Raw genomic sequence first — 26,828 nt, 5'->3', positions numbered from 1 at the left:
TGCGCTGAGCTTTCTCAAAATTGTTTTTAGTACAATTTTTTAAATGGAAAGTTCAAGGGTGAAAATCCCTTTGTTACCTTTTAATTATGAGAATACTAAAAATATATATATATGTTTTTTCCAATTAACAGAAAATCTTTGGTTTTATTTTTTTTTCCTCAAAACCTATGCATTTGTGGACCAGTAAACTCTAAGCTGTGGCTCTTAATATTGGCTTCACCTTGGCACCTTTTGAGGAACTTTAAAAAAAAAAGTACTGATGCCTGGTTCCAAAATTCTGAATAAATTGGTCTGGTACCCAGTCCAGATGGTGGGATTGTAAAAGCTCCCAGATGAGTCTATTGTGTAGTACATTGAAAGCTACTGGACACAACCACCTGAATATCCAAACTCAAATGAATGCAGAGGTCTGTAGGGTTCAGATGAGAAAAAATAATTCTTGCATGGGGATAATGTTCTTCATATTAACAAAAAAATAGTTTACTTATTAACATGTGAAGGAAATTTCACTTACAAGCCTTTATATACTCTATACAAAAATGAGTCAAGAATTGCTAGTAATAATGAGCACATTACCACCTGTTCCTTTAAGAGAGATTGGCTATTCACTAATAATGACAGGGGGGAATCTCCCTCTTCATGGTCCCCCATTTCAGACAAGTTATTTCTCCTCATGCATATGGCAAAGGGCAAGAGAGCAACTGTGGGAAGGAGTTTTCCTGGTTCTGTGGCCACCTGTTCCATTCACTCAGGCATTTCCTGAGCTCTTTCTAAAGTTTTCGAAGGAGTTCCTCTACTGGTGTCTGCTGGGATAACCGTCTCTCCTTCGGTCACATGGAGAAGCATGACTTTCAAGGTGAACCACAAATAAACCAGACTCAATACCATGTAGGTATATAATATCTCTGGGTAGGGGAAACAGAAAACCTCAGAAATAGGAAGATGACTCTGCCTCCTCCTTCCACCTGATCCTCTGGGCTAAACTAGATGGGGCCAAGCAGTGAATCAGCTGCCATTTGACTATTATTGTCATCACCATTAGCCAAGTATGCTTTATGTTCCCAGATGGCCCCTACAGGAATTCATCTATTCAACAAGCCTTAACTGAACACCAAGCATTGTGGCGAGTACTTCAGTTTTAATAAGATACATCCCTTGCCCTCTCGGAGAGACAGAGCAACAAACAGCTGCATGAGATGTCCCCCAGACCATTTGTTGAAGTGTCTAAGTTTCTGAAAGTCATGGTAAAGTCCTCTACTGTATTTCTGCACCGAGTCAAATAGTGTCACATAGTAGATATTAATATAGGCAAGTGGTGATGGTAATAAATGCAGGGAGGAAATTAAAACTAAGTCAATGGTATCTCTCACCTCAAATTTTCTGGGATAGAAGAAGACCATCATACCTCTGTTTAGTTACAGAACAGTACACACCAGTTAGGAATGGCCAGGCAGGACTCTTTCCTGGACTCCAAAAGGAAAACACTTTTGGACCCTTTGGCAATCACACCCATGTCCAGTGGGTCTCTCCATCCTCACATGAGAGATTCGGGACTACCGTGTGATGGTGTGTCCCCGAATTGGCATCCTTTCCCTAGTGAGAAAAAGCAGTTCAGGAAACAGTTAGATATTTGATGTATTTAATGAACTCTGAGTAAAAGTTATAAATCTCTATGTCCAGGGATCATTGCTGAAATATTATACAAACTCTTTGATTCCTCCTTCTCGAATGTTCTTCAATCCCATCATGACTAAATTAAAACAAAAGCATACAGTAAGACAAACTAATTACAAAATTAAAACACTGCAGGAAGATGATGTCCCATTTTGGGACTCTTGCAGCAACAGCGGCAGTGTTTCCTCAATTGCATGATGTCTGTGGAATCAGGTGTCTACAGGATTTGATTCCATCTGGCTGGTTTTTTGTTGACAGTTTCAATATTAGGATTGCAATAGTAACATCATTTCACTGTTTGTTACCTGGTAGGCTTTTCAGGTTCTTTTTTGAAGCCCTGTCTTTTCTTATTTCACAGCCAGTGGTGGTGGGGTTAGAATGGCAGAGGCAGGGATGGGGAAGGTGGGGGGTGGGAGGGAGGTGGAGGGGAAGGTGAGGGGTTTGAGGGGGAGGCCTCCTTGACCCGAGGGCTCTAACTCCTTTTTGGGAAAGGCTGTGAGAAGTCTCCCCTTTGGCTGACTTCAAACACTGCACCCCGGAAGCTAGGCAAAATTCTGTGTTAGACTCGTTTGGAAAAAGTTTCCTCAGACATTGAGTGGACTCTGTTCTAAATATTGAATAGACTCTATAACTGCAAACTGTTGAGTTTGTAAATTAATACATGTTGCTGGATTTATGCAACCATCTTCAATTCCTGCTCTCAGGTTTCCTATTTATCCGCAGAATTCCCCTTCAATTAAGAAATGGGTTTTTTGTTTTGTTGTGTGTGTGTGGTTTTTTTTCACGCCTATCTAAAAATCTGACATTTTATTCAAAATGGCTCCAATTAGAGAAAACAGGAACTAAGTGACTTTCATTTAGGGAAGCAAAGCTCCTATCTGCCTATAATGGTAAGAGAGTTTGAAAATGAGAAGGAAGAAAAGAGCCGCCAAAAAAAAAATGTAATTTCCTCTTTGCAAATTATTTCTGAATAGGAACTTAAGCAATCACACTCAAGAAGGTAGAGTTTTTGTCCAATTAATTTGCTCAGAAGTGCACAAACCAGTACCTCTACCAATGAATATCAGGGTTTGCTCATGGAAGCCCACAACCTTATTTTAAATATTTTAAGTTTATAGCACCCACTCCTGCGCCCTTCAAACCTTCTGCAGCTTTCCCAGTTTTTACCTTCCACGATTCAAACTTGAGGATCTACTGCTTCAAAACAAGCTACTTTCTTCTTTTCTTTGTCTTTATCTGTTAAAACATAAAACATCCCACAAGGCTAAGAGCAGATACCAGTCCCTTCACAGAGTAACAAATGCGGGCATACTTCTAGTCAGTAGGAGAAATATATATATATTAAATATAAAATACATATAAATTATCATATATAAAATAGGAAGAGGTGGTTTAAAAAGTGATTAGTTGCAAAGAAAACTCTTCTCATTGAATTAATTCTAGATTGCTGAATCATGAAACAGTAGAAAGACTTTGTCGATGTTATTGAATCAAAAGTCCCACCCTTCCCTGATCCACTCCTAATGGTTTAAAAGGGCCCTTCCTTGTCAGAGCCCAACACACAGTGGGCTTCTACGCTCCATGGAACTTAGAGGAAAATCAGTCCCCCTACTTCACACAGAAGAATGCTAGACAGTAAGAATATTTCCAGAAGAGCCTAGAATTAAATCCCAACTGTCAGGATTGAGATATGCATGTTGTCAACAGCTAATGATTTGGAAATCTGAGATGATGGAATAGATACACAATCCATGCTCCTCGAGTTTGAAAGCATGTCTCCTGACATGCCCTCATGGCACATGTTGAAAAGTCATGAAAATGATTTATGTGCTCACTGTTTGTATCAGGTATCTACTGCTTGGTAACAAATACCCCAAGAGTCAGTGTCTTGAAACAACAGCAATTCGTTATTTCTCATGATTCTATGGTTTGGCTGGGCATTCCTCTGCTGCTTCCACATGGGCTCGGTCATATGGCAACATTCCACCAGAGTGTCACTTGAGTGGAAAGTTCAAGATGGCCTTATACACATCTGATAGTTGGTGCTGGCTGTCAGCTGAGGTACCTCGGCAATCCTCTATGTGTGCTGTTATCCTCCAGGAGGCTAGACTGGTTTCTATATGTGGTCATGTCCGGGATGCATTCCAAGAGAGCAAAGCCGGTAGCCTATGGAGCCTCAGACTACATAACTTGCACAACATCCCTTTTGCCACATTATGTTGGTCAAAGCAAGTCATAAGACCAGCCCAGTTTCAAGAGATGGGGAAGTAGATTCCATCTGTTGCTGGGAGCTGCCACAAAGGCTTTATGGACACAGTTAATCAATTATACAATTGCAGCGGATACAAAACCATCCCAAATTTGTGAGCAAAATGGGATGAGTCAGAGAAGTGGTGCTTTATGGAAAAAGAAGGAAACAGGCCTGCCACCAGCCTGATGAGAACACGCCTGCCGTCTCTAAGAGACCTAGCACCTTCCTGTTACATGGAAAAGAATCCAGTTATAGAATTGGCAGATCCGTTTATTCAGAAAGATCTCAACAATCACTGGTTCTCCAGACTTGGCTGTATATTGTAATTCTCTGGAGAATTTTTAAAAATACTGATACCTAGGCCCCGTCTCCAGAGATTCCAATTTAATTGACATAGAGTGCAACCTAGGCATGGCAATTTTTTCAAAGCTTCACAGCTTTGGATGTGCAGGCAAATTTGAGAAGCACTGGTGTTAAACTTTAAACCACCTTTTATTATTTGGCAAGAGAGATTTGACAAATGTGATGATTATTCTCTCCACCTGGTTATTTGTGACGTGGGAAACGTGTGATGAAAGGATAATGTTTCACACAAACACACACACACACAAATACACACACAGGGAATGTTTTGGTCGATGATAATCAAGGAAGCTTGACTTTAAGTGTTTAGGGATTTGCAGCAGGGTCATTTGTGGAGAGCTCATTTCTCTTAATGAGAAATAGTCACTCTGTGGGCAGACAGCCAATTCTATGTTCAATTCAAGCTAGTTTAACCTGTGGTCCATTTGGTTTCCTTAACCCAGGGCCACTGAAAATGAGTCACCAACAGGGGAATACCACATTCATTTGAAAAAAGAAAATTAAATTAACAAAAACTTCTATTTAGTTAGAGCCAGTTAAATTAGCCAAGCGATAGATGCCTTTTCTCTCTTAGGCTACCTAGTAAAGGTCCTTGGGTCTATTCTTAACACAAAAGTTGGAAAATTCCTTTGGAGTAGTCCTGCAATTTTTGTCCGGGAAAATGGACCTTAAATACAGCAATCAGAAGCAGAAATGTGTCAAAATGTCCAATAAAAGCAGAAGTGTAACTTCTGACTGGGGAACCTGCCATTTTAGTCATCCTTAAAAATGAACTTCACGCTGGGCTCCCTGGGCTTGTCTAGGGTTACAATAGGTGTGAGAATGACCTTCTCTATTTTAAGAGTCCACAGTCTAATTTCAGGAATAAAACCTCTCTGTGAAGGGCAGAAAGGTACTGGAATTGTGCACAAACCTAGTGATCATAAAAAGATCAGTAGTTTGTCAAAAACCTCAAACTACTCTGACACTCAGGACACAGGAGCAAAATGCTTGCACTTTGTACGTTTTGATGGTTCTCAAAATGTGGTCCCTGAACCAGCAGCAGCAGCATTATCTAGGAGCTTGTTAGAATGAAAATTAAATTATTGGGCCTTTCCTAAGACCTACTGAATCAGAAACTCTGGGATGGAGCCCAGTAATCTGTGGTTTAACAAGCTCTCCAGGTGATTCTGATATATGCTCAAAGTTTGAGCAACACCACACGGCAAAATTGAAAAGTGATTGCCTTCTGTGATTTACTGAAGATTTCATAAAGGATATATGTCAGAGTGTGATGATTAAGTTCATGTGTCAACTTAGATAGGTTATAATGTCCAGTTGCACTGGCCTGATTGTTACTATGAGGGTATTCTGAGATGGATTTACATCTATAGTCAATTAATTGCATCTGTGACTAATTGCATCTACAATGAAGGAAGGAAATAGTAACTCTCTTTACACACACAGATACACACAGACATGTGTCCTATTGGTTCTGTTTCTCTGGAGAACACTGACTAATATACAGAAAAAAAGCACTTGGGTTCATTTCTCAATTAATAAATGTAAAATTAGGGAAAGGCACAAGAATTCTTCAAATATGTCTCATGGTTTCTAGTATTTCTTATAATGTTTCATGACCCAAAGGGAGAAACATATTTTTTTATTATCACTATTGTCTGTAGGAAAAGCCCAGGAATAATGGAGCTACAAAGTAAACAACAGGCTGTCCCTGGCATTCCAGATGGTGAGGGCAGAATACTTATGTGTATAAGAGACAAAATATTCTTCCCTTGCCTAGGAGGAATTTGGTCTCCGTCTCTCAGCTCATTTTCACTCAACCAGTTTCCTGTATGGGAGGTCAAATCACCCTTGAAATGAATCACGATGGTTTTGCAGAATAACAGGGAATGGTCCTACAGTCTAAACAGAACCAATCTGCATAGCACATCAGAGTGGCTGCCATTACCAAACACAAATGTGCTGAAAAGTTTCAGCCAGTCAGGGTTAAAGGACTGTTGGTAGGGACTGTTGGAAAGTTAAGCGATTGTTGGTGGCTGAACCTGAGCTGAAACATGAAGATGAGGAGATAGAGCCACTTAATGAGTACATTACCCGAATCACTGACAAAGCTTGTACAGGACAGATTGGAGTCTGGATGTAGACTCCCATTTCCCCCTCCCCCTGGGGCAGGAGGGTGGGTGCTAGCCATGGCGCCACCACCCCAGGAGCGTGAACCACCATTTGAAGCCATTGCTAAGAGATCATCTTAGGAGATGCCAAATAAGGCTCAGAATCTGAGAAAAGGACCACACACATTCAAATTAACAAGTGTTTTCCTTTTTAAATTTTAAACTGGGAGGTAAAAGCCCTGGATAGCTTTTTTTTTTTCATATAACAAATGAAACTGGCATGAATATATTTTTAAGAGGCATTTTTTCAAAAGGATGGAGGCTCACAAAGCTTTTCTATAATTTCTGCTTTTTTTCTGATATTTACAAAAGTGGCTGATGAATTTTGTAGAATAGTAACAAAGAGCTTGGGTTTTCATAGTTATCTCTGTTTTCCTTCAAAAAACAATCTTCCAAATTATGTTGTAGTTAACTCATGGTCAGGGTTGCTGACATATCCATTTTGACCTAAAGCTTCTTTTGTGCAAATTTTCGGGCCAAAACATCCTCAGAAAGAAGGGATTTTCGATATGTGCTACTAAGTTGGAACAGTGCTTGGGGTACGGTGCAAATTTGCGTTTGTCAGCAATTTACAGATTATAATCAGTCTCAGGATGTTTTATTTTTATTCTTCATCTTGATCTCAGTAAGTGAGGAAGGCAGTTTACAAAGTAACATTTTGTTCTAGCCTTTCTTATTTTTCAAGCCAGCTTTCTGAAAACACAGAATTCTTTAAATATTATTTTATGTTGCCTATTTTGTATGCTGGCATAAAGATAATTTATCACAAAGATCTGAAAGGCAATTTTTTTAATATTTGCATCCAACACAAAACTGCATCCATTTCTTGGTGCAAGAAATAATTCTGCAGGACATAAGGACTCTCTGCATTATTTTAGGGACACTAGTCCTGACAAACCTTGTAGGAGTTCATTCAATAATGTGGGTTAAAATGTGATCGGAGGACAGTCCTTTTCCTGCCAGGAAAGAAAAAAAAAAGATCTTAAAGGACTATTTACTCTAGCACAGACTGCACCTCCTGCCTCCCTGCTGCTGGCCCTGTGTGGACCCCAGTACTGAGGGAGAGGTGGAGACCCCTTGCTAGTCCCATGCCTCATGCCCACAGACTATCCTAGAAGGTTCTGGAAGAAGAACCACACAGGAGTTTTATTCTCAATTCTCTACGATGAGATAGTTTCATCATATAAAATACATTTAGTAGGGCTGGGCATTTTGCAGATTACACCATCTAATACCCTCAGTTAAAGATGAAAACTGAAGCAAAGTCTGGTTGGAAGACATTTCAGGACAGACAGTGAGTTGACAGCTGAGAGAGACCTCACCCTGAGCCTTGGTGCCATCGACTCCAGGCCTCTCTCAGAATCCTGTCTTCTCAGTCCTGATTTTTAGGGCCTCCTCAGCCTCCACACAGGTCTCTAAGGAATGTGGCTCTCTTCAGTCGTGCACTGATCCTCCTAGGACAGATGATCTTGGGAATCCAAGATGGAAGCCAACTGGGGACTGTCCTTCTGACAGGAGGTGATGCTTAACCCCCAGGAGGAGCTGGAGGTGGAGAGGCAAGACGACTGTGGTTGTGCCCTCCAACCTGGTGACATAAATCACCTCCCAGGACCACTGAGGCTGAGCCCTGGTTCCTCAAGCCCATCTCAGGAGAGGCTTCCTTACTTATTGCAAAACTGGAAAGCCCATGGTCCTAATCTAAAACACCACTATCATCTTATAAACCTGTGGATTATGAGTGCAAACTTTGCAGGGAAAAGAGGGCCTCTTCAACGTCAATCAAATTTGGTACAAGTGGCACTTGTCTCATCATGACAAAATATCTTTCTCCACAGAACAGTCACAGTCCAAAAGACCAAGCAACAAATGTCAATACAATAAAAACAGAATGCGATTTCATTGTGTTCGTTTAGTAACACATTTTTCTGGGGGGCGTGCATGGTCCAGGAATCGAACCTGGGTCTTCCGCATGGAAGGCGAGCATTCTACCACTGAACCACCCGTGTGCCCTAGTAACACATGTTTAACATGGAAAATAGTTGAAGTGTGGTAAATGCCCACAATGGGTAAAGTACTATGCAAGGCCAACTTGTAAGGACAGAAGTTGAAAATCATTCCCTGCCTGGTAGAGGTTCACAGTCTCCTGAGTGTAGCTGCTATTGCATTATCAGGGAGGGGAGTTTCATTTAATCTCGAAGAGTCTGTGGGATGCTCCTTAGAAGAGGTGGGATTTGAGCTGGACTCAAAGGGAGGAAGATTTTGAAAGGCAGATGTTACAGTGAACAGCATTCCAGGGAAGGAAGAGAAGGGAACAACTTCATCCCTGGCCTGGAGAATCCAAAGCATATGTTTAGGGAATTATAATACACCGTGTGATTAAAACATATAACAAGCAAGAGGGTGAGAGGAGGTATAATCAGAGAAAAGTCTGCATTCCCTTATTTATTTTTAATTTATAAATTTGAAATTTCTAGAAGATCAATCTACTAATCAGTCACTAAGTAGCCAGGCACTGTGGGGATACAGAAGTCCTCAGGGAAATTATAAACATGTTGCAGAAATAATTATATATATGCGGAAATGGTTGACATAAGTGGTCCAATGAAGAAACGGAAAAGTGAACTCAGAATTTAGAGATGGATTCTCAGGTTGGTATTTCCAAGTTGACAGTCCCTCTGGAAAACAAGGAGGTAAATTATCTCTCAGGTCTCGTTAAGAACAATTGGGCCTGAAGCAGTGAACTACAGAAGGGGGTATCTGTAGCCAGCCTTGAGGTGAGTGAAGGTGCAAAAGTGCTTCCCAGGGACACCATAAAAACACACACACAGTATAGAAATTACATTCCTCCAGAGTAGAGCTTACTGTCCTTAGTGACTCATCATGGGAAAAAACAAAGCCAATCCTTTGGGGGAAACTCAGTTGTAACCAGGAGTTAAAGTACTGGCACAATCATGAAGCAATGTTACTGATGGGCATTTTGTGGGTGTTCCTTTCCAACTGACCCTGTCATATATTTCTGCCTGCTAGCAAAAGCCAGGTAAGTTACTTTCTATGTTCGGAAAACGCTTGTCACATAGGTTAAGAATTTGCTTTTCAAAAGAAATTGTAGGAGGTAAGAATATGATGAGAGTAGAATTCAGTTTTCCATCTTGTTTAATTTTTACTTTTGGCACGGTGGCTTCCAGATTTCACATCGTATTTATAAAAGTTTCTATTATTGTTCAGAAAACTGCAATCTCATCAAACAAAATTACTTTGAAATGTTCAGAATCAGTGATGCAGATCTTGCCCTAGACCAGTTTATTTTCACAGTGGCAACCATCCCACCAGAGAGACCCCGGTGATGTCAGGAGAGTGTCTTTGCAGCCCTTCACCAGGACCACTGTGAAGTAACAAAACTCACTCATAAATTAGATGATGACTTTCAAAATCTCCCAGGGGCATAGAAGGATGGACCTCCCTTTGCGTTTTCCCATCAATAGTTAAGTCGATTAAAGAGTCACAAAAAAAAATTCCTTCTTTTTAAATTTTGGTGACCCTAACTTGTTCTTTTCTATTGCTGTTTTTCCTACTAACATCTGATCCTAGAAAGCTTAGCACCTCCCTGATTATTGAGGTGGAGCCTGGTAAGTCCACAGAAGAAATATGGACATGCGAAAGTTGTTAGACTGTTAATAACAGTTTCTGACGTTACTTGTTAGAACTTTTGGGGATAGTGATTTCTTAAAGATAGTATAAATTCTACTCCATTTACTACTATTAATGAAGTTGACCAAAGGAGGCTGTGAAATTTCAGGGCCATGATAAATCTTACTCTTCTAGCTAAGAGCTCCCTACATGGATGCACCTGCACTTGTCTGACATAAATTGATGTACCCGGTCTAGAGGTCTTGTTTCCATTTAGGGATGAATCACTTGAAAGGCTATCCTTGAGAAAAATCATGGAAAGAGCACTGGACTCAGTATCTGAAGACCTAGGTTCAAAATACAGCTGAGTGACCTTAGGCAAGTTTACGAGCCCCACTTATCTCATCTATAAATCAGGGAGAAAGATTCTTCAGAGTGTTGTTTTGGTGATTAAATGTGATGAGGAATTTGAAAACAAGTTAGCACAGTTTTTGCCACATATGTAGGTGTTAATAGAATTTGGCATTTAGGATAAATGTTTAAAAGAACATTGCCAGGTGGGTCACAGTGACTCAGCAAGCAGAGTTCTCGCCTGCCATGCTGGAGACCCGCGTTCAATTCCCGGTGCCTGCCCATGTTAAAAAAAAAAAAAAAAACGTTGCCTACTGAGATGATGAAGGCACTGCAGTCATTTTATTTTGAAAGAGTTTTGTTTGTTTGTTTTTCTGTTTGGGGGTGATAGTAGGGGTTGAATAGAGGGACCCAAAAGCTATGTCTCCCAGGATAAAATTAGGACTTGAAACAGGGCAGCTTTTGGGAGGTGTAACCATGAGGCTTCTGTCTGATTGGAGAATGGCTTCCTTGGGAGCTAAAATGTACCCCGTACTATAAGAGTTCAAGCATATTCTTTAAAGAGACAATTTGGTGAAAGATGCTCCAGAAATATAAACACCAGAACGTGGAGCTGGACATTAAATGAATTCTCTTCTTAGACCTCTGTGGCTTTGACAGTCAGGTCAATGAATATCTATGTATGGTTCCATAATTCAGCTTTGAAGAAAAAGAAGGAGGAGGAAGAGAAGGGACAGGTACTCAAATGCAAATCAAAACCCCAGTGAGATACCACTTCATACCCACAAGTATAGCTACTATTTTAAAAATGGAAAATAACAAGCGTGGAAGACAATATGGAGAATTTGGAACTCTAGTGCATTATTGTTGGGAATGTAAAATAGTGTAGCAACTGTGGAAAGCAATATAGTGATTCCTCAAAAAGTTAAACATAGACTTGCCATATGACCTGCCAATTCCACTTCTAGGTATATACCTAAAGAAAGAGGAAATCATCTGTGGTAGTTAGATTCAGTTGTCAACTTGACCAGGTGAAGGCACCCAGTTCTGTTGCTGTGGACATGAGCCAATGGTATGTGAACCTCATCTGTTGCTGATTACATCTGCAGTCGGCTAGGAGGCGTGCCTGCTGCAATGAATGATGTTTGACTTAATTGACTGGTGCTTAAATGAAAGACTCAACGTAGCTCGGCCCAAGCAGCTCAGCATTCCTCATCTCAGCACTCACAGCTCAGTCCAGGCCTTTGGAGATGCAGAAAGGAATCACCCCGGGGAAAGTTGTTGGAACCCAGAGGCTTGGAGAGAAGGCCAGCAGAGATCAACCTGTGCCTTCCCATGTAAGAAAGAACCTCAGCTGAAAGTTAGCTCCCTTTCCTCTGAAGAACTTACAAAATAAATCCCCTTTTATTAAAACCCAATCCATCTCCGGTGTGTTGCATTCTGGCAGCTAGCAAACTAGAACATCATCCAAGTGGCCATCAACAAATAGATGAACAAAATGTGGTACCTACATACGATGGAATATTATTTGGCCATAAGAAAGAATGAAATTCTGAGATGTTGCCAAGTAGAAAAACCTTAAAAACATTATGTTCAGTGAAATAAGCAAGGCATGGGACAAATATTATATGGTGTCACTTATAAGAGATGCCTGGAAATAAATTTGCAGAGACAGAATGTAGATTAGAGGTTACCAGGGGCTGCTGGGAAGAGGAGGAAAGGGGGAGTGTATGTTTGATGGCCATGGAATGTGTGGAAATAACCTTTTTAAATGTCCAAAGTAAACACAATATTATTAACAAACACGTATTCTGCTTTTCAAAATAGTTGCTACAGGAATTCACATGTTTTTATAAGGCTATTTCTTATCATATTACACAATAAATTTAGACAGGATTCTTCACATGAGAAAACATGCAACCCCCATCAACAATCAAATCTCACGTAACAATTCAAAAAGTTTTAGAATTACACGTCCAAAGGGAAATGACAATTTTGTTATGTCCAACTAACTTCTTCATTTTCCTCCTTTCCTCAGTTGATGACTGAGTTTGTAGTGGGAGGCGTTTTTATCATTGGAGGAACTGAGAAGAAGTAAAGTAAAGCAACCACTAAAAAAGAACCTGAGTCTCAGAAGTGGAGGAGGGCAGGGAGAGGGGACAAGTCGGGGCAACTGCAGTTACATGACAGGTAGCAAATCATAGTGCAGAGGATTTAAATGAACAGCAAAGAAACCTTTCTTGACTCGAAGACTTGTTCAAACCATTCATGCACTAAGAAGAAATGTGAAATGATGGATTGTCAGATAATACACCTGTAAAAGACTTGTGATCAAGAATGGCTAGGGATATGGGGGTGAAAATAAAAGAAAATGATACACAATGAGAATGCAAAGTTTTTTCACATGCGAAGATACAATGTAGATCAGCAGTTCTCAATCTTTTCAGTCTAAGGAACGCTTTGCACTCAAAGAATTATGGGAAACTCCAGAGCTTTAGTTTATGTAAGTAATAGCTGTCAATACATTATGAGAAATAAAAACTGAGGAATGTTTTAAACACAAGAATACCCAAGCCTGCATGTCATCAGCCATTAGAACATCACACACTAGGGAACTCCTAAAAACTCCACTGGATGTTCTTGAGAGAATAAGAGTAGAAAAGCTAAACGTTATCTCCATATTATTATGGGAGTGACTTCAGTCTCACAGATCCCCTTGCGTCTCCTCAAGGACCACTCAGCTTGGGCTTGTCAGGAGAAGAAGCAAAAAGAATGAGCCCATGATTTTCCCATCTTTCTTCCACCAGAAAAACATACTTGAACATTTTTTTTTACATTCTTTCTTTGAATGTAGAATTCTGTGACCAAAAAACCCCAAACACATTTTTAAACCACTGTGGGGTGTATATCATGTGTATAATGCATTACAGAAGAAACCTTAAGAAATAGAAAAAAATATGGTCATTTCAATAAAGAGGAAAAGAGAATTGATGCTTTAGTTGTAAACATCATGTTCCTTAGATGAATCCAAACAGTAAATTTGTCTAGGAAAAAATAAATATTAAAGTAATGTTCTATTTTGATATAAAATTTGATATGAATTTTATTTATATCTTTATTTAAGATATAAAACATCTTATTTTATAAGAAAATACATTTGTTCGGGAATTATTTGAGTACCTACTTTGTGCATGCACTATTCGAGGTTCAGTACAGATACCCTTTTTAATTAAAAAAAAGTCAGTGAATTAGCTTTTAGAGGGTTGAAAAGGCAGGGGAGTTCCTTGTTGTCCTTGGATAAAGAAAGGGTAGTAAAATCTACAGGTGTAATGGAAAGGCTGGTAGATTTCTGATACAGGAACATGAGAGGGAGCCTCAAGTTGGAAACCTGAAAACCTCAGTTTGTTTTTCGTTCACTCACCAATATACAGAATTACAGGGCAAATCTCAACTGCTTTGTGCTTAGTTTCCCAAAGTATGCCTAATAATCACCTCCTTTCAGTATAAAGATATTAGAGGTGTCAATTTGAAAAAGACTTAGAATTAAAGGTACTGGGTTAATGAATTGAGCCAACGTGTTTTTAAACTCTTTATTGAAGAACAACATACATACAGAAATGTGTGCATATACAGAGAGCACCCAGATCAAGAAATGGTCCATTACAAGCCCCCCAAAACCTCTCTCTTGCTCCTTGCAATCACTCCTCATCACCCTAGGGGAACCACTCTTCTGGATTCTAATAGCATGGATTGCTTTTGTTATTTTTGTACTTTATAAAAACGGAAGCCTACAGGCTACACTCTTTTATACCTGGCTTCTTTCATGTAACGTTATATTGTGAGATTTAACCATATGGTTGGATGTAGTTGTAGATTGTTCATTCTCAATGCTGTATAATACCCCCCTGTGTGAATGTATCATGATTTATGCATCCTTTCTACTGTTGAGCCATTTGGGACTTGTCATAAATAGCTTTTTGTTCATAGAGGGAAAACCAGATATTCTCTCTTATTCATAAGGAGGAAAGCCACACATGAAATTCACCATCTCCTTTCTACTGTACACTGGTCAGATCAAAGAAACTGTTTGTTTCTCTTCCATGCCTGATTAGAGTTTACCTGACTATAAATTAAGTGATAATACACTTGGCTGGGAGCTAGGGAAAGGAGAAGGGAGGTGAAGTTAATCTATCAACAGCTTATGCCAGTGGGCTTTTGTTGTAGTTTCTTTGGCTGCATAAGCAAATATTGTGCAATGGGTTGGCTTAAAAAATGGGAATTCATTAGCTCATGGTTTTGAGGATAAGAGAAGGTCCAAATCCAGGCATCATCTAAGTGATGCTTTCTCCCAGAAGACTGTGGTGTCCTCGGGCTGGCTGCCCGCAATTCTTTGTCCTTAGCTTGTCACGTGCCAAGGCACCTGGTGGCGTCTGCTGGTCTCTCCCTTCTGTTTCGGGTTCCATTGATTTCAGCTTCTGGCTGCTCCCCCTGGCTTTCTCTGGGTGTGTCTGAAGCTTATTCTCTTATAAAGGACCCCAGTAATAGGGTTAAGATCCATCCTGATCGAGGTGGGTCACATCTTACCATGAAGTAGCCTCATCCAAAGGTCCTATTTCCAATGGGTTCACACTCACAGGAATGGTTTAGATTTAAGAACCTGTTTTTCTGGGGTACATGCAACTTTAGACCACCACAGCTCACCTCCTAAAACTAAAGGAAGCTGGTCTGGCTTGTGGCAGTGATCATGTCTGGAAAGAGGGCCCTACCCTGCCTTTCCTTTTGGTTCTATGAGTGTGTCCCACACCCAAAGTATGACTGATGGAGAGGCAGATGGGTAGGAGGCAAGACAGACACAAACAGGATACCAAAGGGGGAAAGGGCACTTGAAATTACCCCTCTAGAAAATAAAACGATGTTTACGTTCAGAAGAACACAATTTCTCATTCGCACATCCCACCTATGACATTAATCAGAGCCTTTGCCTATGGACCATCTGTCATCTTTTCCATCTCTAGTAGTTTACAGATTTTTCACTTTGAAGTAGAAAAGAGAGAGAGAAAAAAAAAAGCCGCAGTTACCCTAAAAGGAATGAGGAAGTGAGAGCTCCAAGTGTCTGGCTGGCCCTGTGAGTGACAGCCCATGATGTTCTTTCCGGTCTCAGTAATATTCTGAATTTCCACCTGCCCCCACTCCCACTTATAATGCAGGACACGTGAAGTTAGAGCAGTTCAGTGTTGCCTGTCCACCAGTGGATTAGTAGTAGCAGAGTGACATGCTGTTTCTTCCATTTTCCACAGTTCAGCAAAGGTAAAAGAGCTCTGGCTGGCGGCTTTTCGAGGGTAAGTACAATAAATTAATATGAATAGATAATAAGCTGCCTGGCAGTCCACTGAGCATTAAAATCATGTACAACAGAAAATAACTGGACCGTGGGTGGGATAAATATGCAGCAGTGTTATAAAGGCTCAGGGTACTGAATGCTTTGCTTCAAATGTGAAGTCTGAACTTTTTTTAGTCTAGGAACTCTATAAAGGTTGTCTTTGTTCTATGTTTTCAAGAAGTAGCCTGATGGAAATAAGTTATTTTTTTTCTTTTAGATTAAATGAGAAAATCCTTGTAAAGTACTAAATACCATACCGGATACATAGCGAGCACTCAAAAAGAAAAAAACAGTTGTCATTGTAATTGTTATTTGATCATCTCTTGAGGAGAATGTAATAGATGAATAACATACTTTGGATTCGTAAAGAGATCAGGCTTAAATGATTTAGAAATCAGTGTGTTCAGGTGCTATTCTTAATATCATTAGATCTGGTAACATATAGCTGAAGCTTTGTGTTTGGGCAAAGTTGTACTAAAATTGGCCAACTTATATTGTGTGCATAGCCTAACGTGCTTTCCATACTTACTTGTTGTAGACTAAGCAAAGGCTACACAGCAGCTAAATTCATCTCGGGACCATCAGCCCAAACTCTAATGAAGGTGATAAGTAGCTGCAATGCTGCTGTAGGTATCCCTCTTACATTTCTTAATCTACATTTTCTAAAAGCAGGAGTCAAAAGATATTTATCTAATAATTTTATTTTTTCTCTTTTAGTCAAAAACACTAAATGCCAATAAAATGGAGACACTGATCGCATGTCAATCAGAGGTAAGAAAGCAATTTTTTAAACTTTTTGTCTGTACTGTGAGAAGACGGAAAACTCCTTTGTGTTCTAATTGCATACCATTTGGATGGTTTAATTATGTTTTATGTCATAAATGCAGTAAATTAGACACATGAACTGGGACCTTATTTTATGACAGTCGAGACTTTACTATTAATTCTAGAGGGTAGAAAATATCAATGTATTCTACTGATTTAATTTTTAATATGAATTAGATGTTGTAGGTGTATTTTGTGGAGAAGACTGGTTTGGGAATGTTTCTTCAATCATTATTTTTAACTGAAATAAATGTATTTTAGGGTGATATCAAGGAACATCCCCTGTTGGCATCCTGTGAGAGTGAAGATAGTATTTGCCAGCTAATTGGTGAGTTTTGAAAACATACTGATCTTTTATATAAGTGTTAACAACCAGTGTTCTTGGTTTGCAAAACCACAACACTTCTCTCTACTAGGAATTTTTTTTTTATACGTGTTCTTTTAAAGACCGCAGAACATTAACACTTAAGTGGCAGGAAAACTCCACCTTGCTAGAGTAACAGAGTGCTCTGATACAAAACGTCCTTTTGATAAACAATTTCCCAGTTCTTCAAAGGGTTTTTAGTAGGTTTAACAAAACTCCTGCCCATTTTCGTTCATGACAAAGTTTGTGTGCAATGAAAAATACACAATGCTTTTTCAGTTTTCTTTCTTCTCTAATGGAGAATGAATCTTTTAGAAGCAATTGCTGCTGAAGCAGTTGCTGATATCAAATCCCAAAGAACCCACCCCTTAACTTTTTTTTTCCCGATGCATTTCATTATAATGTAATGAATCCCTGATCCGGGATTCCTGAACTTTAATGGCAGGCCTTTTCTGCCTTTCCACCTTGCTACCATATGCCAGTATAAAATGTATAGGAACAGGGCGGGCCGCGGTGGCTCAGCGGGCAAAGTGCTTGCCTGCCATGCCGGAGGACCTCGGTTCGATTCCCGGCCCCAGCCCATGTAAAAAACAAACAAACAAACAAAATACAATAAAACAAGAAAATGTTTAAAGATGTTTCCCTTCCTTCCTTCTCTCTGTCTTTCCTTCCCTTCCTCCCTCTCTCTTAAAAAAAAAAAAAAAAAAAAAAAAATGTATAGGAACAGCGGGTGCACAAGTTCAGTGGTTAGAATGCCTGCCTTCCATGAGGGAGACCCAGGTTCAATTCCCGGACCATGGACCAAAAAAAAAAAGTATGGGAACATATGTCGATGCATTTAAAAAAGAATGCTTTTATAATTAGAAAGAAAAGGAAGAGAGAAAGAGAAAAAGAAAGAAGGAAACGTGTGAAGTGCAATACCTATTTGCACACAAGCCTTTTAGATTTTAGAAGGACAGAATACCTTGGTAACGTTTTACTGATCATTTCCAGTTGCCAGGAACATTTGTGCTTGCCCTATCCTAAAGCAACCCTCTGGGAGATCCTGAAGGAGGGCTGCAGGTTGCAGCGCTACCCCTAGTGGTTACTACTAGTGGCTGCAGGCGATCAATGGAGGCTGACCCTGCAAAGCGCCTTTGAACCAATCTTGGGCAAGTTACTTCCTCTCCTCATAGTTCCGGTTTCTTCACTGGTCGAAGGGAAAATTAACCTATTTCACATCAGAAATGCCTCCTAAGTTCATTAGGGTCAATACATTAAGAAGAGTTGTTTATGACCTGCAGGGTTAGGGTTTGCTTATTTTCTGTGGCAAACAGCTGGCCAAGGGTAAAAAACAGGAAAGGTGGAGACTTTGAGGATCCCTGGTGTTGATGTTTAGGGGTTGGTTGCCCTGGTTACAACACAGTTATTTTTCCGGTGTTTCTAGATTAAGATTCACATCCTTTGCTTTCTGAGTTTCTCAAAGCTATTGCTCCCACACAGCATATGGTAGATACCATTATATGGCTGACGATGTCCATTTTCTTAAGCAGATCTTTCCTAACATTTTAATCTAATTTTTCTCCTTGCCATATTTTCTTGGCTATAGAAATTAAGAAGAGAAAGAAGGTACTGTCTTGGCCTTTTCTAATGAGAAGATTTTCCCCTTCATCTGATTTTTCTGGGACTTTGGAGCCAGAAGTGAAAACGCCGCTGTTTGACCAGCCCTTGTCCATTATCTGTGGGGGGGACGACAGGCTTCCCCAACCCATTCAGGTAGGCCCGCGTTCACTCGTCAACCCGCTTCAGCTTTCTGTCCGATGCAAAAATTCCTTGGGAAATCTTGGTGTAATTCACCCATTACATTTGTTGGGGTTCAGCTTTAGTTTTTTTCCACTTTCAGAAATGTTTCCACTTCTGCGGGCAGGTCGGGAGAGTACATGCTTACAATCTAGAAATGAGTGGTATTTGTCAGTGAGCTCATGGCAGTGGGCTCTCCATCCCTCTGACTCCATGGAGCTAAGAATGCTAAAATTTGTAGTGTCTGAAAAAAATAATGGAAATACATATATACATATATATATATTATTATAGAGAGAGAGAAAGAGATGGGGTGGTTATTATATGAGATGATTTGAAAGGAAGGAGGTCTGAAGCAATTTTAGAATGTATGAGAGAGAGAGAGAGAGAGAGGAAGAATGAAAGAAAAAGAAAATTCTTCCACAAATGGCAGGGATGAGTAAAAGAATCTGCCCCAAAATGAAAAACTGACCTCAATAGTTCCTTGTTAAGGACAGTCTTTGTATAACAGAGAAGAGAACTAATTTTTATGGAGAGGGTACCTTTTGACAAGTAAGGGTAGGTAATATTCATGTTCATTATTTTAATTCTCTTCCTCTAACTCACAGATTTTACTTGTATTAGGAGCAGCAGGGTGTATGTCTTAAACCAAGGGTAACCTTTTCCTGTTCCTATACCTTTTTCCTATAGGACATCCTTACCATTCTATGCCTGAAAGGCCCTTCAACAGAAGGAATATTTAGGAAAGCAGCCAATGAAAAAGCCCGCAAAGAGCTGAAGGAGGAGCTTAACTCAGGAAGCGTGGTGGACCTGAGAAGCCGCCCAGTGCACCTTCTGGCTGTGGTTTTTAAGGTGAGTTCCTAGCATCTGTGCCCATGTAACCCACCTACTGGCCCCGGGCCTGTGAATTCTGTGCCATTATGAAATGGGCTTTCTTCCTGAAAATCTAAGGAAACTCATCTTGTAGTTTAGTTGTTTTAGAGAGGCCCCTTTTTTTTATTTACATAAACTGCTCTTTATGCGCTGTTTCTTTATGACCCCAGGTTCCAATAACAAGTGATGCCTTAAGTGCCGCAACATTTAGATGAGAAAAGGCAATTCGATTGTCCTGGGGCCAAGTTCTTGCTCCTAAATCAGTTTACCCCTCAGAGTTCACTCGCTTGGGGATTGTACCCCTTAAGATGCCTGCCATCAGGAAGTTGCTGAGAGACTTAGTTGATTTAGTTACTGAGGGAATTCGTGCAGCATCCCGAGTGCAGTCTGTGATAGGCTAAGTCTTGAGAACACTGAGATGGAGCGAAAGCAAGGTAAAAAGGAAGACATCGGCATATCGTGTAATACAAACAGGAAAACGATCCCCCTTCGCCCCACAGGACTTTCTCAGAAGCATCCCCCTGAAGCTGCTTTCCTGTGACCTCTTTGAGGAGTGGATGGGCGCTCTGGAGAAGCAGGATGAGGAGGAAAGGATTGAGGCTCTGAGACAGTAAGTCACCAAAAAGTAATCCTGGGTGGGAGAGAATGCTCAAATCGTCTCCACCGTCTGAGCCTTGGCAGAACTGCTCATATGGTTCATAATTTATGCTTAGAGAATCAGGGCGAAATTTGTTCATCTAATCCTAGGATAAAAACTAGCAGTCACCCTAGACAGTCAAAAGAAGGAGCTTTAGGAAGTCTTACCTCAATAAGAGAACCTCAGAACTCACAAATTGCAGGAGGTGAAGAGGTCTAAGCATATAAGTAATTCAAGATGGTATTAAAGACAATCATAGATGAAAGCTTTAAAATGGGCTAAGTGGCAAATCATAGGATCTTAAGGGTGTCCTTTGCCTTCATTAACTGGCATCTCTCAAGACAGTAATTCATAAAGCCTAGTGGGCAGTTCTGGAAGGGATTGTTTATGGTTTTTGTTTGTTTTGTTGTTTTTTCCATAGAACTCCATTGGACATTTCATATTCTAATAATTACCTAAAAAGGAAATTATCTAAAAGCAAAAATAATTAAATATGTAAATGTAAATTGTGACCTGTTGGTGAATAGACAATCCTAAATCCTTAACTTCAAAATAGCACTTTTGCCAAATCCTATGAAAAAAAATATATATATACATATGATGACTGTCTCAGGTGGCTAAATATTTTCAATGCAATATTTATAGAATTGAAGACATCAGAGTATCTGTCCCAAAATGAAAATCCTAAGATTATCACAATAGCAGTTTCTGCCTAAAGACATAAAAGCGCCTTTATAACAGTGACTTCTCATGGTAAATGAAAATGATCTATGTGTTGGCGTCATCGGTTCATTTTTGTTTAAAGTGAGACTTTAAAAAAAAATCTAATTTTTTAGTAACAATGTTGCTCTCCACGTGCTGCCTTGATCACGTTTATGAACACGCCTTTTAAACTGATTTATTCCCCATAAAGATTTCTCAAAACAGTATTAAAATGTGTCACCTTCCTTTGGTGATCACAGTTCAAGAAAAGGCACATGATTGTATTCCAAGAAAACTTAGAAGATAGAAAGAAGGTCTACGTGTCTAAATTATTACACAACAGAATGATTTTCAAATTATACCACGTTAGAAGATAGAAAGAAGGTCTACGTGTTTAAATTATTACAACAGAATGATTTTCAAATTTCAAAGGCAAACTATGGAGTTTAATGCAGGCTCTGCTTCATAATTTAAGATCTATATAAATTAAAAAGGGTTGGATTTCTGTGCATTTCAATTACACACACTGATTTCTCAAGCCTTCAAAACCTTGTGGTTAACCAGTTTCATTCCTTGTCAACTGCTATTGGAAGTGCCTGAATGGACGTTTCACAATATTACTCATGAAAAAGCATCTTCCTCATTTTAAAGGAAGTCTGGTTTAGGCAGAAACTTTCAACTTGCTAAACTAAACTTATGTTGGCCCATCGCCTCCTTGAAAACTAACATTTTCCCTGACTTGATTCCAGGGTTGCAGACAAGCTCCCCCGGCCCAACCTCCTGCTGCTCAAACACCTGGTCTCGGTGCTCTACCTCATCAGCAAGAACTCTGACATTAGCAAGATGGACTCTAGCAACCTGGCCATCTGCATCGGCCCCAACATGCTGACCCTGGAGAATGACCAAAGCCTGTCATTTGAAGCCCAGAAAGAGTTGAATAATAAGGTTTGTTCTGGTCTATTGATGAGAAACTCCCAGTTTAGGGTCTCACCAGCTGTTTTGCAAATGCCAAGCAATGAAATGCCTTCAGAATTTTTCCGACTGGCTCTAAATCATGATAAAAAATATAAAAATGCAGAATGCTTTTGTTAGAATTCCACTCCCTTACCAGACACACATGCATTGGATGGAGCTGATTAAATCCAGGCTGATGTCCTCTGTCACACCCAGAGACAGAAGATAAGTTCTAAAGATTTTTACATCCCTGTCTCCCAGAACAGAAAAGCTTTCTCGTTTGTTTGTTTTTTTTCTTTTGTGCATCACACTCTTTCAGTCCAACTATAACTTCAGGAAACTATTTCTTAAATGAAAAATTTAATTGTTCTAAAGTAAAACAAAAACATGTGCATCTCAAAAAAAACAAAGATGAATATAGAAATTTAATATAGATGATGATAATCAAATTTCTGTTTGTTCTTTTCAGATACATAAAAATCTCTAGTTCTCATTTTGGCCCCTCTCTAATTGTTGACCCCCCACCATATCCTCATCATATCCTTACTTAAAAAAAAAACAAAAACAAAAACAAATGAACAAGGAAATAAATTTTAAAAAAAAGAAAGATGTCTTTAAACTGACAGCCTGCTTGTTTTTCCTCACAGGTTAAGACTTTGGTGGAATTCCTCATCGATAATTGCTTTGAAATATTTGGAGAGAACATTCCAGAGCATTCCAGTGTCACATCTGATGACTCCCTGGAACACACTGATAGTTCAGGTACAGAATGCGCTCTCTATTGATTACGATTATGGTTTAAAATGCCATGCCCGTCTGCCAGTTCATGCCAGTTATTCAAAATATCTCTGGCATTTAAAACAGAAGTTGCCTTCACAAATCACCAAATCAGAACAGATTTAAGTCCTTGGGGGTAGTTGTTAAATGTGAAAAACCTCGTTCTTGAATTTCCCTGCAACATCTCCCCAGGTCTGTAAATACTCCTTTGTCTTCAGCCTGGAGCGTTCCCCCTTCCTATTCTAAATCATGAACAACTGCTCACTTTATTAATGAGCCTTTAGCTACAGGACTGGGATAAGGAATTTTTGTTTGCACATCATAGAATATGGGCCTATAAAAGAGCCATCCAAAGGATCATTTTAAAAATTTAGATCAATAAATTTTCAGTGAGATGCTGTTTTCCTCTTTTTCTCTCTTTCTTTTTAATCCTTTCTTTTCATATTTCTCGTCCCCATCTAAAAATAGATTTGGAAAGAAATGAGTTTAATGGGATAGATTTGCTTATCAGATGAAGCCCCAATGTAGTTGCACCAAGTTACTTAATGCCATAATTGGTATGAGAAGGATCTACTGTATTGAGGTTATATTTCTAAAATAACCCAAACAAAAAGTTCAACTGTACCTTAACTTCCCCCAGACATGTCAACGCTGCAGAATGACTCGGCCTATGACAGCACAGATCCTGATGTCGAATCCAGTGGCATCATCTCCCCTCAGGGCAGGCAGCCTCAGGGGCACGCTATGATGACAGCTGGCTTGGGCAACACAAGGACACAGACCTCATGTGAGTTAAACCTGGAGCCCATTGTCAGCACTGTAGCCAGACTCAAAAGCTCCCTCAGTCAACCAGACAGGCGGTATTCGGAGCCCAACATGCCATCTTCACGAGAGTGCCCTGATTGCCGGATAACAAACCAAAAGCTAACGAAAAGTCAGGATGACTTTACCACACCCCAGGCAGATTCTAGTCTTGAAAGTGAGGAGGCTGAAGACCCATTTGCCGAGGACGTTTTCCCTGCCGTTGAAGAGAAAATCAGAAGACCACTGGACTTGAAAGTAAAGAACTTGACTCAAGGTCTAGTGTTATCACGGGGACTGTTACCTAAAGCTTTCTCCAGCAGCTCGCTGGATGGGTCTTCTGACAGCTCACCCATGGTTTCTCCTTCCAGCCCCAAAAGAAATTTTTTCACCAGACATCAGTCTTTCACCACAAAGTCTGAGAAGAGCAAACCCAGCAGAGAAATGAAAAAGCACTCTGTGTCATTCTCCTTTGCCTCTCACAAAAGAGTGCTGACCAAAGCCCCAAGCTCTGAATCTGGGAGAACCAAAGGTTTCCCTAGAGACCAAGCAAAGAAAGGCAAAAGAGAAAGCCAGCTTGCAGGCCGAATCGTGCAGGAAAGCTGGCCTGAAATCCACAGCCAAACAGCTACAGGCTTTAGCTCAAGATCCTATGCCCTGTCAGTCGACGATGTATTCCAACTGGTTGATCAGAGAATCCCTGGAAGTCCACCATCTTATCAAGAGGCCATCCAGTGGTGCCAGACATCTGAACTCATTGCATATGGGGGCCAAACAGTGGGAAGTATGAGGGCACGAATGCTCAGTCAAGACTCCGTGCCAACACCTCTGCTACCCTCTCACCAGGGAGGGGATTCGAGGAATATCTGCAGTAAAGAGCAACTTAACAGGCATGAACTATCTCCTGTGGCTGAGAGCTGGGAGCAGAGGACTGTCAGTGCCTCTGTAGAAACTAAAGGACAAGTGACTGTCACAGGGAGACCTGAGCTTCACAGATTAAGGACTGTGTCTGAGTCTATACAGAAGAATAAGCAGGACTATCTAAGGCGCCGATGTAGTCAGCCAGTCTTTGAGGCCGACCAGCTCCAATATGTTAAAGAATCCTATATTTAGGAAGGAAAGCCATGCACCATGACATAGCTTAGGGTATTTCTGTAAATATATGACTGCATAAAGAACCGCTTTTAGATTCTATTTTCAAAATAGTCAAGAATAAGCTCCTTTGGAAAGGTTGTGTACCGCCCTCATCAATAAGGATAACCACCCACTGGGTGTCTGCGTGTACCTGAATTTGTGCAATATGTAACAAGTGTATAAAATGTATCATAGATAAGTTAGGCATGAAAATGTCTACATCACTGTGTGTACATATTTGTTTGTGTATTTGAGGTAACCTACATTGGTGTCCGTGCCTCATGGGGCACTTTTCCATGGGTTAGTGTTTAAAAACATTTTTTTTAATGTTGCCTGTAATGTCATGCCAATTCTCATATTTTCCACAAACTCCATTTAGAGAAAAATTTTTAAATCTCTGTTAGAAGTTTACTCTAATAAACAGCTTTATGACAATCACCACAGTGGAAGAAAGAAACAGACCAGAAGGTTTGGTGTTGAAGTTTCAGTGGTATTACAAACTCCAGTGAAAGAAAAAGCCATAATCAAAATTATGAAAAATGCTCAAGTGTGTCTTTTCCCTCCCCATAGCTAGACAAAATGCATCACATCAGTATTAACTCATTTATAGCACTTTGAGTCTCTTTGTAGTTCAATGCTATCTTATCCAATAGTGTGGAGGTAAACTCTTAGATATGCATTGGGGGTTCATATAAAACCTCAATGTAATTTCACTACAATAAATTGTCTTCTTTATTTGAAAATACAAATGTTCATTGTTTAATGACATGGTAGCTTCCTTTCTTGCAGTTAATAGAAATCCACCAAGAAAATTTTTCATACATATATTCATTCAATAAGCATTTATTGAATTTACATCCTTGTTCCAGGCACCCAGCAAGACTGGGAATCTTGCATTAGATAGAATCCCTATTTTCCAGAAGTGTAAGCCATTTTTCAGCAAGCAGTCACTCAGAGACCAGAAAAACTTAGTGTGCGAATATAATATTTCACATTTTTAGTAAAGTAAACTTTTCAGTACTTTCAAATGTATTATCTCATTTTTATGAGTCCTCAGTTTGCTTGACTATTTGCAAACAATGGTAAAATGTAAGGTATGTGCCATATTAGAACTTCGGTGCTCAGCGATGAAGATATTTTTACAGTATCTTAGAAATGTCAATTTTCATTATTTTACCAGGATTTTTCATAAAACTATGAATATGCTTCTAATCTGTTAGAGAAATATTTTGTATTGGCTAGCTACCAGATGATAAAGATCAATTTTTTTTTCAGAGTTACAATTAATAATAATATACAAACTTAATAATGTTATAAATAAGATTGCTCAGGGCAACATGCTCAAACCTAATAATATCATGTAAAATATTTTATTGAACAGGTGAGCCACTGTGACTCAGCAGGCAGAGTTCTTGCCTGCCATGCCGGAGACCCGGGTTCATTTCCCAGTGCCTGCCCATGCAAAAAAAAACAAAACTTTATTGAACACCAATATATCTATATTTCAAAGGGACAGACCCTCTCCCCTGATTGCTAATTTAAGAAGGGCAAACCCTTTCCAGAGTTGGATATTAATTGTAATAGGTACCAATTTTTAGCACCTAGCGCGTCCCAGCAGGTTTCGGAATATTTCAGGATTGCAAATCATCATCATCATCCACCATGTTCTCAGCAACTCCATGAGAATCAGAGGATTCTCGTCAATGGACCACTCAGCCTCCAAGCTAAGAGGCCCAAAGTCTGTCTCCACCCCACCACTGCCCTGACCTCTGTGTGACCCTATTCAAGTCAAGAAAAATTTCCTTATTTAAAAAGTAGGAATGTGACTGAAAGCCTTGTACCTTTCACCTGCAAGTTGTACAGTTTGCTGACAAACATCTGTGAGCTTCTTGCAGTCAAGCAAATGTCATCATTGTTACTATTTTTGAAAAAGGTATGGTGGCCATCCCACTTTTATGTGAACATATAGGTCACTGGCCTTTTAAAATAGGATTTTTCAGCCTGGTTACCAAGTTTCACAAAATAGCATTCTTGATTATAACAGCAATTTTTAATACATCACCATAACAGGAGGGCTGAGGCTTTCAGTGAGATTTGGATGATATTAAAATGATACTTTAGTAAGGACACAATACACCAGCATTCTGCCCTGTGTGGGTTTACTA

At 39.8% G+C, this 26,828-nt stretch overlaps 1 protein-coding gene across 3 annotated transcripts in view; it reads left to right on the top strand.

Moving 5' to 3' along the window:
* The window catches only part of TAGAP (T cell activation RhoGTPase activating protein), a 108,654-nt gene extending 82,796 nt beyond the window's left edge, over nt 1-25,858 (top strand). For all 3 annotated transcript variants that reach the window (XM_077149396.1, XM_077149397.1, XM_077149398.1), the window contains 10 exons: nt 15,735-15,776; nt 16,356-16,443; nt 16,535-16,588; nt 16,904-16,970; nt 18,595-18,761; nt 19,476-19,637; nt 20,159-20,268; nt 21,747-21,942; nt 22,599-22,713; nt 23,369-25,858. In XM_077149396.1, coding sequence (XP_077005511.1) covers nt 15,735-15,776; nt 16,356-16,443; nt 16,535-16,588; nt 16,904-16,970; nt 18,595-18,761; nt 19,476-19,637; nt 20,159-20,268; nt 21,747-21,942; nt 22,599-22,713; nt 23,369-24,642 — 2,275 coding nt within the window. In that variant the 3' untranslated portion in view covers nt 24,643-25,858. The remainder of the gene's footprint in view (nt 1-15,734; nt 15,777-16,355; nt 16,444-16,534; nt 16,589-16,903; nt 16,971-18,594; nt 18,762-19,475; nt 19,638-20,158; nt 20,269-21,746; nt 21,943-22,598; nt 22,714-23,368) is intronic.
* Nucleotides 25,859-26,828: the final 970 nt, after the last annotated feature.

Source organism: Tamandua tetradactyla, chromosome 2, assembly GCF_023851605.1.
Source record: "Tamandua tetradactyla isolate mTamTet1 chromosome 2, mTamTet1.pri, whole genome shotgun sequence".
Classification (NCBI taxonomy): domain Eukaryota; kingdom Metazoa; phylum Chordata; class Mammalia; order Pilosa; family Myrmecophagidae; genus Tamandua; species Tamandua tetradactyla.
This window is presented reverse-complemented; position numbering and strand designations above follow the sequence as displayed.